This window comes from Palaemon carinicauda, chromosome 44 (genome assembly GCF_036898095.1).
Source record: "Palaemon carinicauda isolate YSFRI2023 chromosome 44, ASM3689809v2, whole genome shotgun sequence".
NCBI classification, from domain to species: Eukaryota; Metazoa; Arthropoda; class Malacostraca; order Decapoda; family Palaemonidae; genus Palaemon; species Palaemon carinicauda.
Genome location: NC_090768.1, coordinates 43,803,790 through 43,819,276, shown reverse-complemented (window position 1 = coordinate 43,819,276; position 15,487 = coordinate 43,803,790). Strand labels below are relative to the sequence as shown.

At 36.7% G+C, this 15,487-nt stretch overlaps 1 protein-coding gene across 2 annotated transcripts in view; it reads left to right on the top strand.

Moving 5' to 3' along the window:
* The window catches only part of LOC137634527 (ER membrane protein complex subunit 2-B-like), a 53,041-nt gene extending 40,307 nt beyond the window's left edge, over positions 1 to 12,734 (top strand). Inside the window, exons 6-9 of one of the 2 annotated variants that reach the window (XM_068366975.1) lie at positions 1,760 to 1,774; positions 4,674 to 4,769; positions 6,009 to 6,106; positions 12,030 to 12,734. In XM_068366975.1, coding sequence (XP_068223076.1) covers positions 1,760 to 1,774; positions 4,674 to 4,769; positions 6,009 to 6,106; positions 12,030 to 12,114 — 294 coding nt within the window. In that variant the 3' untranslated portion in view covers positions 12,115 to 12,734. The remainder of the gene's footprint in view (positions 1 to 1,759; positions 1,775 to 4,673; positions 4,770 to 6,008; positions 6,107 to 12,029) is intronic. The other variant, XM_068366976.1, reaches the window with a different exon arrangement.
* The last annotated feature ends 2,753 nt before the right edge of the window (positions 12,735 to 15,487 follow it).

Below are 15,487 nucleotides of genomic sequence, written 5' to 3'. Positions count from 1 at the left end.
CTGACCCTCCTCCGTCACGTTGCCCTAGAGCGCATGATGTCAGGGGCATAGCTACGTCCCTGGCTTTCAAGAAGAATTATTCAGTGACGCAGGTCCTGCAAGCTGGGGGTGTGAAAGTGTCAGACCACCTTCACGGCCCACTACCTGCAAGACGTGACACACAGGAGGCTCGATACGTTCTCTATCGGCCCTGTGGTGGCTGCACAACAGCTGGTCTAACCTCAGGCTCCTTAATGGACAAGTAGCAGAAGGTTGAGGGCATTGTTACCCGGTTTTAGTCTGCGTGAATGAAAAGATCTGTCTGGCCCTTATTCTTTTCTTCATCCTCTCCTCCCTTGGATAAAGCAGTATCCTGGGTTCTCTGCACAGCTGACCTCGAACCTCTGCAGGTAAGCCATGTTCCCTTGTGTTCCTAGTATTAAAATGTATTGTCATGTCCCCATACCCTAACGAGGTGGTATTGGGAGAGTCCTAGCCTAGATTTCCATCTGAAGAACTCCAGGTCAACTTCCTAGGACGAGTCACTTCTCACCTTCACACACAGCTCATGTAGGCCGCAGCAGTTTCACAGCTGCCAGCGAGGAGCAGGGACCCCTTCTTGAGTACTTACACACTCGAATCTGGGGTTCCCGGGCAAGCCAAAGCCAGTATGGCAGGGGACTTACCGCCCTTCCTAAGGGTTGAGTCACCCCATGTAAATAGCGTGGTTTGTATTTCAGTTACGGAACAAATGACAAATTCTTAGATAATTTGTATTTTTCCTAACTATACAAACCTTAGCTATTTACACATATGTGCCCGCCAGCCCTGTCCCCCGGGATAAGTCCTACCTCTAAGCAAAGTGAAGCATTCACCGGTGTGTGTGAGGGGGGTAGCTAGCTACCCCTCCCTACCCCCCGCTAACTAGCGGCGGGGTAGTAAACCTTCGTTAAAACTTTTATGGCTCGTCATTCAGCTACGCCGAAGTAATTACCCCATGTAAATAGCTAAGGTTTGTATAGTTAGGAAAAATACAAATTATCTCCGAATTTGTCATATTTAAGTAAGAAATTCCTTAATCAAATTGTTGCTAATATTCATTTCATGTATCACGGAGTGTGTTCGTTTTCTGTTGTATGATCTTAGAGGTAAACGCATATGGGAGAAGCAGTTCTCATCAATTTTCAGAAAACCAAAATGACATATATATTTTTCTATGTATCACTTTTAATAGCATTGTTTGTTTCTTGTTCTGATATTTCTTAAAGTATATCTCCAGTAAAATATCTGAAGGGATCGTAGTAATTAATTAGGTAATTTGTAAAATTATTTACACATTGATAATTTTTGAGAAGTAATACAGTAGATGATTAAATCATTATGTACTTGGATTAAACAACAGAAATGTGTTTTATTGCTCCACTTTGTTGTAGGTATAGTATTTTTCTGCACAGAAATGAAATACTTATATGAATTGTGTTTTCAGTGTGTAAAAGGCATATTTTTTCAATTGAAAAGATGTACAGTTATAGTATTAGTACTTTTGTTAGGTCGTTTAGCAGATTGTGGTACAATTTGCAAACAGGAAAATAATAATAATTCTGAATGATTATTTTATTCAGTCCGCATTTATAGTAGCTAAAGTAAAGCGTGCAAGTTTGTGCTGTAGTTGACCTCAACATATTTAATATGTACATTACTTTCATTTAAAAATTGGATAGATATGTTTATGTGATCACTCGTGCATGGATTTGAAAATTTGTTTTCCGTTTTATCATAGGGCAAGGACTATAAAGTAAGTTGTCTTTATAATTAATGTATACTTTTGTAAACTTTTGTAACGGGTTCTAGATAGTTTGTTTTGGTTGTAGACTATGTGACTGTATTTATAATAGTCTTGCCAGAGTAAATAGTTATTTTCGTAGGCCTCTACAACGTTGGTAGTTTATCATTCTATTTGATATTGTTTGGAATAATTAACTCCTCAGCAGTATAAGGCATAGGTGGTATGTTTGCTTAAGTTATTCATGCATCTAGGGTTTATTTACCTAGCTTCTACTAACTTGTTAGCCAGTCAACAGCATTTTTGTTCCCTCTGATAATAGGTAACTATTATATAATTTAATAAGAAATAAAATAACCAAAATTAATATACTGTACTGTGTATGTTGTGTTCTACAGTATTTAATTCCTGATTATTTTTATACTTGTCTATTTATTTTCTAAATGAGTTAAAACATTTGTTTGGGTTTAAAAACCATAAAACGAAATTTGACTGGTAGACTTGATAGTGCTGCAATTCTTTACGTATCAACGAAAACTGAAAGTAAAGAATGCTTTGACTGTATTATGTTGTGCTACAAAGATTCCTTTATGCTCTAAATAAAATACTGTACATTACTGTAAATAGTTTGGTAATACCATGTAAAGTACTACAATCTCAAATTAAAACTGGCAGCTTTGTAGAGTAGAGGAGTTTACAGTATTTTAACTACTTTGGTTTGCAATTGTAAATGCGGTATGAAGGAGGCTGGATGTAGTATTTGATTCCATTACTGTCACATTTATTAGCATATTAATTTTAAGTCATCTTATATATCAATAGCTTATTTCATATTACTAATTGTAAGGACAATGTTTTGACTAAGTTGTTAGAGTACCTCAAGATTTGTATGGTTCGGTTATATACTTAATTGTATCTTTCAAGGAGATATTTTTGTCTTGATTTGTCTGTTAGCAGGTTTATGTTCTAAGGAAGAAATTACAGTATTTTTTTTAAAGCCTTTACTGTTCCAGCAAATCAGTATATATGTTCACTAACTACTTGATGGTGGTCACCTCTTACAATTATCAAGTGAGACTTTTCATACTAAAATCTTTATGCCAGAATTGTTCTTATGAGGTAGTCGTTTACCGCTCTTCATGGGTTGCCACAAATTTTTAATTGGAGAGATTGTTGCAATTTGTTGACATAGGTTGTATAAAAAGATGGCCTCAGTCATCAGGAAAAAACTAGAAAAGTGGTAGCAAGACAACAACCAGGCTAGACGACTGGAAATAGAAAACTCAAGTCCACTTATTCTACAAAAATTATAAGATTGCAATATAAGGCAGTAACTTCTGTATACAAAATTGAAGAACCCTTTACTTTGATTACAATCTGTATACAAAAGGGAAGAACCTGTTACTTTGAATAGAATCTGTATACAGAAGAGGAAGAACCTATTACTTTAAATAAAATATACATCAGTGTATAAGAATGAGGAACCAAAGATGCTTTTATGAGAAAGCAGTTGTTTAATGACATAAGTTAATAAAAGAAGTTTCATAAAGATTCTCCCCCTTTAAAGAGGTTTTCTCTCTTACATAGGCCTTATTAAAGTGTCTAAATCTTTGTCTGTTCATGTTAAGAATGGGCATAATGTGAAATTATATGAAAAAAACACTTGTTAATATTACTGTATAGAAAACATAAATGTGGTAAAACATTTTAGGTTAGGCTATAGGCCTAATCCTAACCTAGATCCTCATTTGATGTTTTAACTGCTCATTTCTTTCTTTCTTCGTGAAGATATGACTATTCTGCATTTCAATTGTATATCTCAAATTGTCTTGAATTTTTTACCAAGGGAAAATGTGTGGAGATTGCAATCGTAAATAGAAAGTAAAATTTTAGTCTTCAGTAACAAGACTTACAATCTGACGATTTTTGGGAAATCTAAAAGAACATTCTTCGGAAAAATAAAATTTGAAGGATTATTAAAGGGATTGAATAGTAAAAGTCACGTCTGATATATTCTCCTTCAATGGAAAGCAGTATTTTTATGAAATTGCAGTTCTTGAAAATCTATCATTTTGATTAACAGTATACTTTTGTTCTTGAAAGTTACCCAAGCTTATTACACTTTCGTATAATTGTCAATAAATTGAGAATTTTATCGTTCAGATTTATAATATTTTATATAAGTTAACTTCGCTCTTTAAAGCAAAATTTTATTGATATGCTAAGATTTTTCAAGTATATGCCACTAAGGGAAATAATTTCCCTCAAAATGTGAACAAAGTCTATTATCTTATACAGTTAAATTGAATCATCACAAAGCATACACATAATTGTGTGTATCTGAGGGGGTCCCCTACTGCAACACTTACCCATGTCTATCATAATCATGCAAGTTCTCTTTGTTACATTTTCATCGTTCTTTCATTTATTTATCTATACCAGTGTTAGCATAATTAATTGGAGCATATTTTACTTATAAGTGTTGATCATAATCGGACATATACATCTCCTAAGAAAATTCTTATCACTAAATATGCAAGATGTTCTGTTCACTATATTTTCTTATATAAAGAGAATGGGTTATATTGTGTTTTATCTGTGGATGGAACTGCTTTGATGTTATTTTCAGTTGAAAAAAATGCAATAATCATACCATATATTGGTAATACTTGCAAGGGGACTGGGATAACCATATGTTTTTTATCTTTATCCAATGTGCTAATGTACTTATATTATTGTTATTACTATGCTTAGGTTTGTAAATTGAAGGTTTAAGAATGAATTTACAATGACAGTAAACATAATAACTATGAAAGGCTTAACTACTATCAGTTTCCTGTTGTCAAGGTCTTACTGTATAGACTTAACGTATCTCAATTGTTTGTAATTATTTATTGATCTAATTTTTTAGGGAGGGCTAGAAAATTTGGAATTGGCCAGAAGTTACTTCAGTCAAGCAGCAAAGTTAAATCCAGGAAACATAAGGGCATTATATGGACTGTTCTTGGTAAGGATCATTGTTAATTTTTAGTTTCCTGTTATATTTCTATGGTATTTTTCATTAGAAATTTACTTTTTCAACTTAACCCTTTTACCCCCAAAGGACGTACTGGTACGTTTCACAAAAGCCATCCCTTTACCCCCATGGACGTACCGGTACGTCCTTGCAAAAAAAGGCTATAAAATATTTTTTTTTTTTTCAGATTTTTGATCTTTTCTTTTTTAGAAAATTCTGCCATTTTCCAAGAGAATGAGACCAACCTGACCTCTCTATGACAAAAATTAATGCTGTTAGAGCAATTTAAAAAAAAATATACTGCAAAAAGTGCTGGGAAAAAAATAACCCCTTGGGGGTTAAGGGTTGGAAATTTCCAAATAGCCTGGGGTTAAAAGGGTTAAGTTATAAAAGTTAGTTTTATAGGTGGGGGAGATGAGTACCATAATAAAGAGGATTTAATTGGGTAGTTAACATTTATGTACTGTAAAACAGTCAGCATACTACTGTATTAGAATTTTGTTCAGCATTCTATCTTTTGTTCAAACATTTTCTTGCATATGTTGAATTGTTTTCATTTAATTTCAATTACAGTTTGTCAGAAATTTGTTGAAGTTTTCAACTTGTCCACTCACAGTTTGGGTTAGCTGCTCTTTCCTTGAAATAGTATGTGCATGCTAAATGCTGAGTAGGGCCTAGCAGGTCAAGGCCAATGAGGCTTCCTCTTGTTTGGGCTTATCTTTACTTATCTATTTATGTTTAATAAACAATATTGCTTCTGCAACAATAATGTGTTGTATATACAGTAGTTTATGGCTATTAGTAATAGCCATTGTGCAATAAACTATATTTACTTAATTTTGATAGTATGCATCCACGATATGAAAGTTCAGTATATTGAAATACAGTATAATTTATAACTTTTCATTTATTGAACTGAAACAAGACAAGGAATGCTTTTTACCTTTTAATTAATTTTTGACATTGAGAAGGTAATGAAATTACTGAATTAATATATATATATATATATATATATATATATATATATATATATATATATATATATATATATATATATATATATATATATATATATATATATATATATATATATATATATTTTGTGTACATTGAACTTGTTAGAAGAGCAAGAATATTGCAAAATTGTGAATTTATTTTTCATTTCTGAGAGTATGGGTAAATTAGGTATCTTGTATTACTGTAATAATAAAAAATTTCTAATTTCATCAGAGCTGTAGTCAAGTTTCATCATCTCCGAAGTGTACAGCGCAAAAGAAGAAAGAGACACAGCGCCTCGCAGCCTGGGCTTTAAAGGAAATAGCTGAAAAGTGAGTTTTTATTCTTTACTTGATATTTTAGTTTGGTAAACAGTATTGAGTATTTTTCTAATATAGAAAAAGATGATAAGCATATGGTAAAATCTTGCAGTGTTCATGAATTTGAACTATATGACCCTGTGCAAGGGCCTTGGAGGCCATTTAGTGCTGAAATACAAGAAGGGGGCCCCCACAGTTATACCATGAAGTGCTGATTAGAAGATTAAATATCTAAAAGCGGGTATAGCTAGGAGCCAAAGGGACACTGCAAAATCCCAAAGTAATGCATACAGTACACCATTTGAGCTACACTGATGGCACTATTCTCCTAGGGTAAAATCCTACTGAAGCAGACTTTCTATACTTGACTGCTGTAACTAAAATATAGTACAGTATTTCCACTTTGTACAGAGTAGAGCCATCTTGTTATTCCTTGTAGCGTTAGCGACGTGCTACAGATACAGTACTTTTGGGAGGGATTCATTCAGCCTTTATAAAAGGAGGGTGGGTCCATCAGGACGACATGGCTACCTCACCCAAAAATAGATTTACCAGAGCGTTTTACTTAAGGTATCCAGAATTCTAACTCCCGGCGCGAATATCCCTGGCTTTTGCCTTTAGGGATATCGCATAATGTCAGAGGACGTATTCTTGACACGCCACATAGCTATCTACACCCCGTAATAGCGTTTACGCTTCAAGAGGGAAAGTGGCAAGAATTGGAGGAGAGCCGTTATTAAGGCACGCTATACTCCTACTGTTGAGTTTCATATATACTTTAAATGGCCTAAAATGCTACCAATAATTCTCCTTTGTCAATACTATCTACCACATAATACCACTAAATACAGTATGCTGTTCATTCTAATATTCTTGCCTTTTATAAAGGTTAGTTCCTAATGTGACCAAATTTTGGAATGATGTTTATGGTAATTTTGTAGAATCATTGGAGTTTCAGAGGTTCTAACCTGGTGCAAATGATTTCATGTTGAGGACACTTGTTCAGTGTTCACTTCAATTGCAAAATCAAGAGGTTTTATAGAGACAATGGATGTTAAGGTGAGATAAATGTTTTAGAAGTTGATCGAGGTGCAGAATTAATTGCTTTTGGGTTATATTCGGCTGTTTATAGTTCTAAAGGTGACAGGAAGATAGCAGATGGTATTAAATTTCTTTTTGCTGAATAAGGTTTATTGTATTGCAAAACTTTCAGAATGGATACAATACAGTCTGTATATTGGCCTGTCAGGAAGCAAGACTTCCTATCACTTCTGGTCCTCAAGGACGAGTCTCATTTCCTTATCCACCTATAATCGAGAAGTAGAGTAGAGTTCATTTTTGGCCTGGCATCAATTTTGGGATGTAGCCAATATTAAAAAGAAAAGAGGGATTTTTTTTCCAATTATTTTCTCCTTGCCTGACGAGGGGCTCAGCTGAGTTTGGATGTTATTGCTAGGGTGCCACAGCCTACCCTCCCCTGTCTTCCACCACAAATGAAGCCTCATATACTGACTCCCCTACTGCCGTTACCTCAGCAGTCATAGCAGGGCATATTGGAACTGTGTAACAATTACTCACCATTCATTTCTATTCCTAGCATACTATTTTGCTAATTTCACATGTATCCTCCTGTTACCTAGGGCTTTCTTCACTTCATCCATAGTGGAAGTGTATTGTTGCACCATAAAACTTTAGATATATTTGGATGTTGAACTGATAAAAGAAGAAAAAAAAAGGAAAATTATGGTCACACAGTAATTTTAATTCAGTTTTATCAATATTTAGGGCTACATAGCAAAGGGTAGGAGTCAAACCTATTTCTGTAAATGAAAGCTATGTATCTGGGTTTGTATATTGATGCAGAAGCTGATTTGATTTACCCCACAGAGGATAAGATCAAATTTTATGCCTTGATGCAAATTGAGTTACGGAAATCATTCATCTGACATCTCGATATCACTCAAGATGTTGATCCCGTACAGGTGTTTCAGCCTGCGATTGTGTTAGGTAATAGCTGGAAGGTTATTCAGTAATGCCTTGAGAAGTAGCCGAGTTCTGGAGACCGCACAGCACAGCTATTGCAGTATTCTTTATTCAGCAAAATGGAGTAGTTTTGTAGTTAGTGGAACAAAAGAGGTATTTATGCAATACTAAATTTACCATTTCAGTTATAGTGGACCTCATGTTTTTTTCATATACATTTGTATCCAATATGAAGATTTATAGATTTGCCCTCTTGTGGGTATTGTATACTAAATGCAGGTTTTTCAGTGGGGTTAAAGAAGTTAATTTACCACTTCAAAGAAGTTCTTGAGTAACACTTAAATGTAATTAAGAGCCTTGGTCCTTGTACATACATACATATACCAAAGGCACTTCCCCCAATTTTGGGGGGTAGCCGACAACAACAAGAAACAAAACAAAAAGGGGACCTCTACTCTCTACGTTCCTCCAGCCTAACCAGGGACTCAGCCGAGTTCAGCTGGTACTGCTAGGGTGCCACAGCCCAACCTCCCACATTTCCACCACAGATGAAGCTTCATACTGCTGAGTCCCCTACTGCTGCTACCTCCGCGGTCATCTAAGGCACTGGAGGAAGCAGCAGGGCCTACCGGAACTGCGTCACAATCGCTCGCCATTCATTCCTATTTCTAGCACGCTCTCTTGCTTCTCTCACATCTATCCTCCTATCACCCAGAGCTTTCTTCACACCATCCATCCACCCAAACCTTGGCCTTCCTCTTGTACTTCTCCCATCAACTCTTGCATTCATCACCTTCTTTAGCAGACAGCCATTTTCCATTCTCTCAACATGGCCAAACCACCTCAACACATTCATATCCACTCTAGCCGCTAACTCATTTCTTACACCCGTTCTCACCCTCACCACTTCGTTCCTAACCCTATCTACTCGAGATACACCAGCCATACTCCTCAGACACTTCATCTCAAACACATTCAATTTCTGTCTCTCCATCACTTTCATTCCCCACAACTCCGATCCATACATCACAGTTGGTACAATCACTTTCTCATATAGAACTCTCTTTACATTCATGTCCAATCCTCTATTTTTTACTACTCCCTTAACTGCCCCCAACACCTTGCAACCTTCATTCACTCTCTGACGTACATCTGCTTCCACTCCACCATTTGCTGCAACAACAGACCCCAAGTACTTAAACTGATCCACCTCCTCAAGTAACTCTCCATTCAACATGACATTCAACCTTGCACCACCTTCCCTTCTCGTACATCTCATAACCTTACTCTTACCCACATTAACTCTCAACTTCCTTCTCTCACACACCCTTCCAAATTCTGTCACTAGTCGGTCAAGCTTCTCTTCTGTGTCTGCTACCAGTACAGTATCATCCGCAAACAACAACTGATTTACCTCCCATTCATGATCATTCTCGCCTACCAGTTTTAATCCTCGTCCAAGCACTCTAGCATTCACCTCTCTCACCACTCCATCAACATACAAGTTAAACAACCACGGCGACATCACACATCCCTGTCTCAGCCCCACTCTCACCGGAAACCAATCGCTCACCTCATTTCCTATTCTAACACATGCTTTACTACCTGTGTAGAAACTTTTCACTGCTTGCAACAACCTTCCACCAACTCCATATAACCTCATCACATTCCACATTGCTTCCCTATCAACTCTATCATATGCTTTCTCCAGATCCATAAACGCAACATACACCTCCTTACCTTTTGCTAAATATTTCTCGCATATCTGCCTAACTGTAAAAATCTGATTCATACAACCCCTACCTCTTCTAAAACCACCCTGTACTTCCAAGATTGCATTCTCTGTTTTATCCTTAATCCTATTAATCAGTATTCTACCATACACTTTTCCAACTACACTCAACAAACTAATACCTCTTGAATTACAACACTCATGCACATCTCCCTTACCCTTATATAGTGGTACAATACATGCACAGACCCAATCTACTGGTACCATTGACAACACAAAACACACATTAAACAATCTCACCAACCATTCAAGTACAGTCACACCCCCTTCCTTCAACATCTCAGCTTTCACACCATCCATACCCGATGCTTTTCCTACTCTTGTTTCATCTAGTGCTCTCCTCACTTCCTCTATTGTAATCTCTCTCTCATTCTCATCTCCCATCACTGGCACCTCAACACCTGGAACCGCAATTATAGACTGATTAAATTACACAAACCACTTCAGAAGGCCAATTGCAGTTTTTTTGAAAACTGTCCATCAAATGGTGCAACAAATTCTAGATGGCTCACCAAAATTCACATGGTTTGGTAAGGTCATGCACTCTAGAGGTTGGACATAACTGGGATTATTATTTTGCCCAGAATTTATTATTGGAACCTTTCCTTGTCTTGTCTTGAGTATTGCAAATGACCTGCTCTGTCCTTTTTGTGGGGAGGGTTCATTCTAAGTACTTTGAGATAAAAACATACTTCTGTACCATTCAATTCTCTTTCAGGCTATTAGATTCTGTCTGAGCAAAGATATGGCAGTAATATTAGCCTTTTGTAAGTGTTGTAAACGTTATAGATGCTGTCTGAGCAAAGATTTGAGATTCTCATTAGTACAGCAAGCAGGTTAAAAGGAATACAGTTTCTCATCCTTTAGGCATATCATTCAGTCTAAAGAAGTATTTCAGATTATAAGGTTCATCAGGTAGAGTGCAAGCCAACAAAATCAAACTCCTTTCAAATGTTGGTGCTTCTAAGTAGGAGATGTCATTTCCATATTTTATTTATATTCAGTTGGACTGGCTCTCGCAACATTACCAAAGTTCTACCGTGAAATAACTTATTCTCGTCTCTTACCAGGGGCAATTTGATGCTAAACCTGAGTAAAACATACCAAGTGCAAGTACTGCATATTTGTTTACTTTAGGTTTATCCTCATGATGAAAATCTGTTCTCACTTTGTATTCATTTAGGCAAGTATATGATTGATTGATTATGATGTTTTTTTTTTAGGGGTTGTTTCTTTGATATTTCATATTGTTAGATTTGAAAATTTGAGTATGATACTAAGTAGAGCATTAAGGAAGTAAAGCATTTTAAAGTTTATTTAAAGTAATAACTTTTTATCGGGCTCATGGCCATTGTCCAAGTTGAATTATTGCACATGAATGTTACTAATTCTGTTATATGGGCTGAAAATTTCAGCTTTTATTTGAAAAATATTCCTCATCTGGTCAAGGGATCTTTAATTTTTGTATCTCTGAAACATTTTAGTTTATATGCAGTTTTTAATATTAACCTGGGTGCGAGTAACATTTCAGTTCCAAAATCTTCCCCAGTCAAGTTGGGAGTTGAAAGTGTTACTGGCCATGAAGTTGATCCCCCTTTTTCAATGTCAATCTAATTTTGTAGCGAGTCTCAGTGCACAAGTTTTGTTCATATGTTGTGTCTTTTTTTTTTTGAGTTGTGAGGAGGTGAACTTACCACGGAGTGTTGTAAGGAAGTTTCATTCAGTTAATCCTTTATAAACACCAGCTTGTCTAGGGTCGGGGTAAGGGACAATTGTTTCAGGGTTACTACTCAGATTTACTGATCATTTCCCATACCATGTTTGCCATTAGTTCTTTCAGATCATGCTTAGTGCAACATAGAGGGTATAACAGTAAGACTTTGCCTCTCACTCAGGCTCATCAAATGCTTGAATTTTAAAAATGGAGAGATTACTGTTCATTCCTTTGTCAAAGAAAGAAATGGCATGTTGTGAGACAGCAGAAATGGAAATGGAAATGGGTGGAACGTAGGAGGGAGGAATAAGAGGCAGTCAGAAACTGAAATGTAGCAGCACAATTGCACGTTTGAAAATTTTATCATTCGGCAATACTGAAATGTACGTATTCACATATTTTGTGTTTACATACTGTAGTGTATATATATTTTCTGTACTTTTCAGATATTCAAAATGCAGGACAAACACTATGGATGGAACTAAAATTATGGAAACCTTTGGATCTCTGAGTTTGACAGATAAAGCGTGATAGTTGCCTTAGATCAGAAAGTTATATTTTCCCTTTTTGTAACATACAGAACCATTGAACTATTCATTGTATTATCACGAATCCTAGCTGTATTTTATACTTCCAGTTGTGGAATACCTGTAGTGTAGACTTGTGTTTAGTACTGTAATACCTTTTGTTACAATTGTGTCAACAGTTAGCAGTCCCTGCATTTTTACTATTTTAGATTTATACTTTACTTTGAAATGTAAGTTTTCTTTTTGAACATTGCTTGCATTTATTTTTTCAAGATACAATGATACATCTTGTAAATTAATTTTACATCAAAGAATATTATAGTATCAGTTGTTGAATTTCATATTGTTTGTTATGATTATTTTATTTGATATCTAGGGTACTGAATGCTAGTGTCTGTATGATGATTGCATTTTCTACTAAATGGTTAATATCAGACAGATTCACAAATTTGTATGCAAGTAGTATGAGTGTGATAGGGTTTATTTTTGACAGCACTGTATAAGTGTGGTGAAATGGTTAAATTTCTGTCACTATATTAAATATGAAATATATATATATGAAATATTACCTATGTTTTTGTATTGTGTTATGTACAGCCATGAAAATACAATACTGAAAGGATGGCCAAATTGATTATTTTATATCCAAAACTAGAACCCAATTTGTGATTTGCAGCTGTAATTTATGTGGTGATACTTGAAATGTCTGACAATTTATAAAAATCTTAATTTGAGGTAGCAGCAGTAGGGGATTCAGTGTTATGAAGCTTCATCTGTGGTGGTTAATGGAGAAGGGTGGGTCGTGGCACTCTAGCAGTACCAGCCGAACTCGGTTGAGTCCCTTGTCAGGCTGGGAGGAATGTAGAGAGGAAAAGGTCCCCTTTTTTTCATTTGTTTGATGTCAGCTATCCCCCAAAATTGTGGTAACTGCCTTGGTATATGTATGTGTGTTAATTTGAGGTATAGTTGTAAAGTATTTACTCTACATACTGTTGAGGTTCATGTCATTCTTATGAAAACAGAAGTCTTTACTCAAATTGTTATACATACATATATACCAAAGCACTTCCCCCAATTTTGGGGGTAGCCAACATCAAACAAATGAAACAAAAAAAGGGGATCTTTCCTCTACGTTCACTCCAGCCTGACCAGGGACTCGACTGAGTTCGGCTGGCACTGCTAGGGTGCCACAGCCCACCCTACCCCGTTATCCACCACAGATGAAGCTTCATAACGCTGAATCCCCTACTGCTGCTACCGTATTATCGTTATATTTCTAAATGGTACTCGTTTTTTTTTAATAAGGGCCTTGTAGTGTTATATTCAAGTATTTTTTGTTCATTATAACCCTTGATCACATAGGGAATATGTTCCATGTGAAATAGCTTAGTCTTTACTTTGATGCCTCAAATAACTTCCGTTCTTGTCATTGAAGTGTTGGTAAATATTAAGTCGCTTTCCTAGGAAGTGACTATTTGAATTTCCACCATTTGCTGTTATTTCTCAGTCCATTCTATTTGTTTCTACATGAATACAAACCATCAGTTCCTACATAAATTCAAACCACCATCCTTTAAGTTCAGCTTGCAAACAGCTGTTAAAACTTGAAGTATGTAGTAATAATATTTACTTTTTACTTACAGAATTGTGTTTGTGGTGAGACTCCACACATGGACATGCGGGATGAGCAAGCTTTTCACGGATCCCAGCCATCTTTTGATAGGAGCTTTTTAAATCGTCCCCTTATGACGAGTGCAAGTCGTGACTATTCTTCAGTGGGTAGAGTTTGGCAAGAGAGATTCTTCAGATTCTGACTTGGTAATGCCCAAGCTTTTGCTGTAGAAAATCCATTCTTTTCTTTTCGACCTTTGGGTTCCTGTAGGGCTGGGTTCTCTGGTAGAATTTGGTCAAAGCGAGGCGACACCAGCTTTTGCTCAAGGTTGGATTCAGTAGCGGCTCTAAGTCTCTCCTTCCTTCAGCAAAGATAACACTCCTCTATTTCAGAAGTTCACCCCTCTCGCACCAATGATAACGTGAGCATATTCAGAACTGCAAAAGTTGTGGCCTTGTAAACAATAGCGTACTATCTGCAGAGATGCTTCAGAAGTTGTTGGCTGATGTCTGGACTAGGAGATCCCTTGCTGTGCCCTTCTCGTCTTCGCATCCACTAACAGAGGAGGAAGGCAATAGACTTTCAGACCATCGACAAATCCTTGCCTACTGTTGGGAAACAACCTGTGCCCTCTCTTGCAACAGTGTTACCATCACCAGCCCTGAAATTCTCAATAACTTTGAAGTCTGGTAAGGGGGAAATTACGCATTCGCAACCCCCTCTCATATTCACGTAGCTTTGATGTCTCCTCCTGTTAATGAAGACACCGATGCAACCCCTGCTGCACCAAAGTAGTAGTGGTTGTCACCAGTTAAGACCATTCAACCAAAGTCTCAAGACATTAAACTTTGACTGACCTCTCCGCTCATTCTTTAGAGGCAGCGTAATACCTAACACTAATCCACCCTGGGAGGGTGGATTACTACACACGCTCACACAAAAAAAAAAGAAAAAAATCGTGCCTGCTACCAGTGCTCATTTCCTATACGCAAACTCTGTCCTAAGATGAAGGAAGTGGGGTAGAGGGAGGAATGGGACATTAAACTCTACATTCCCCTCTTCCTCCTGCCATTAGTAGTCAAATGGTCAGCGTGGCATCAGTGTTAGAAGTCTTGCAGGAGGATTCCCCAGACTTCTTTCCCTCGTGGAGAAATCTACCTTGGGCTGGACATTGGTAATTTACTTCTTGTTGAACAATCACCCTTTAAGATAGAGATGGTAAGCAATGTACAGGTCACTATTAGGAGATACACCTTCATGATTTCTGCAGAAATGAAGGATGTGTGCTCCAATACCCATCTATTGGTCTCACAGAAAGTACCTCACTTTGTCCTCAGTGGAGTGGTACTAGTGATAGTTCAAAGTGTTGTGCTTTGGACAGTTTACTGCTCCTCAAGTCATCAGACTGATCTCTTCTCGGGTATATTTGAATGGGATTTGTCTACAAAGATATCTCTAAAAACAACTAATACTGTCCTCCTCTAGGAGAGTTACTTGAAGATTATGCAGGCTTCTTTGCTTTTTGATAATCCGGTCAATTGAGAGAAGTCCAATCTCATTTCAACCAGAGGATGGAGAACCTGAGTATGCTGATACACAATAGCAGCGAGTCTATCCATTGGACAACAGCATAAGTAGATTCAAAGGTCATGCAACCTTTTCTTCACAATCAAGACTTCTTTGCTTTTGCAACAATCCGGTCAATTAGGAGAAGTCTCACTCCTAAGCAGAGGATAGAGAACCTGAGTATGCTGATAGACAGCAG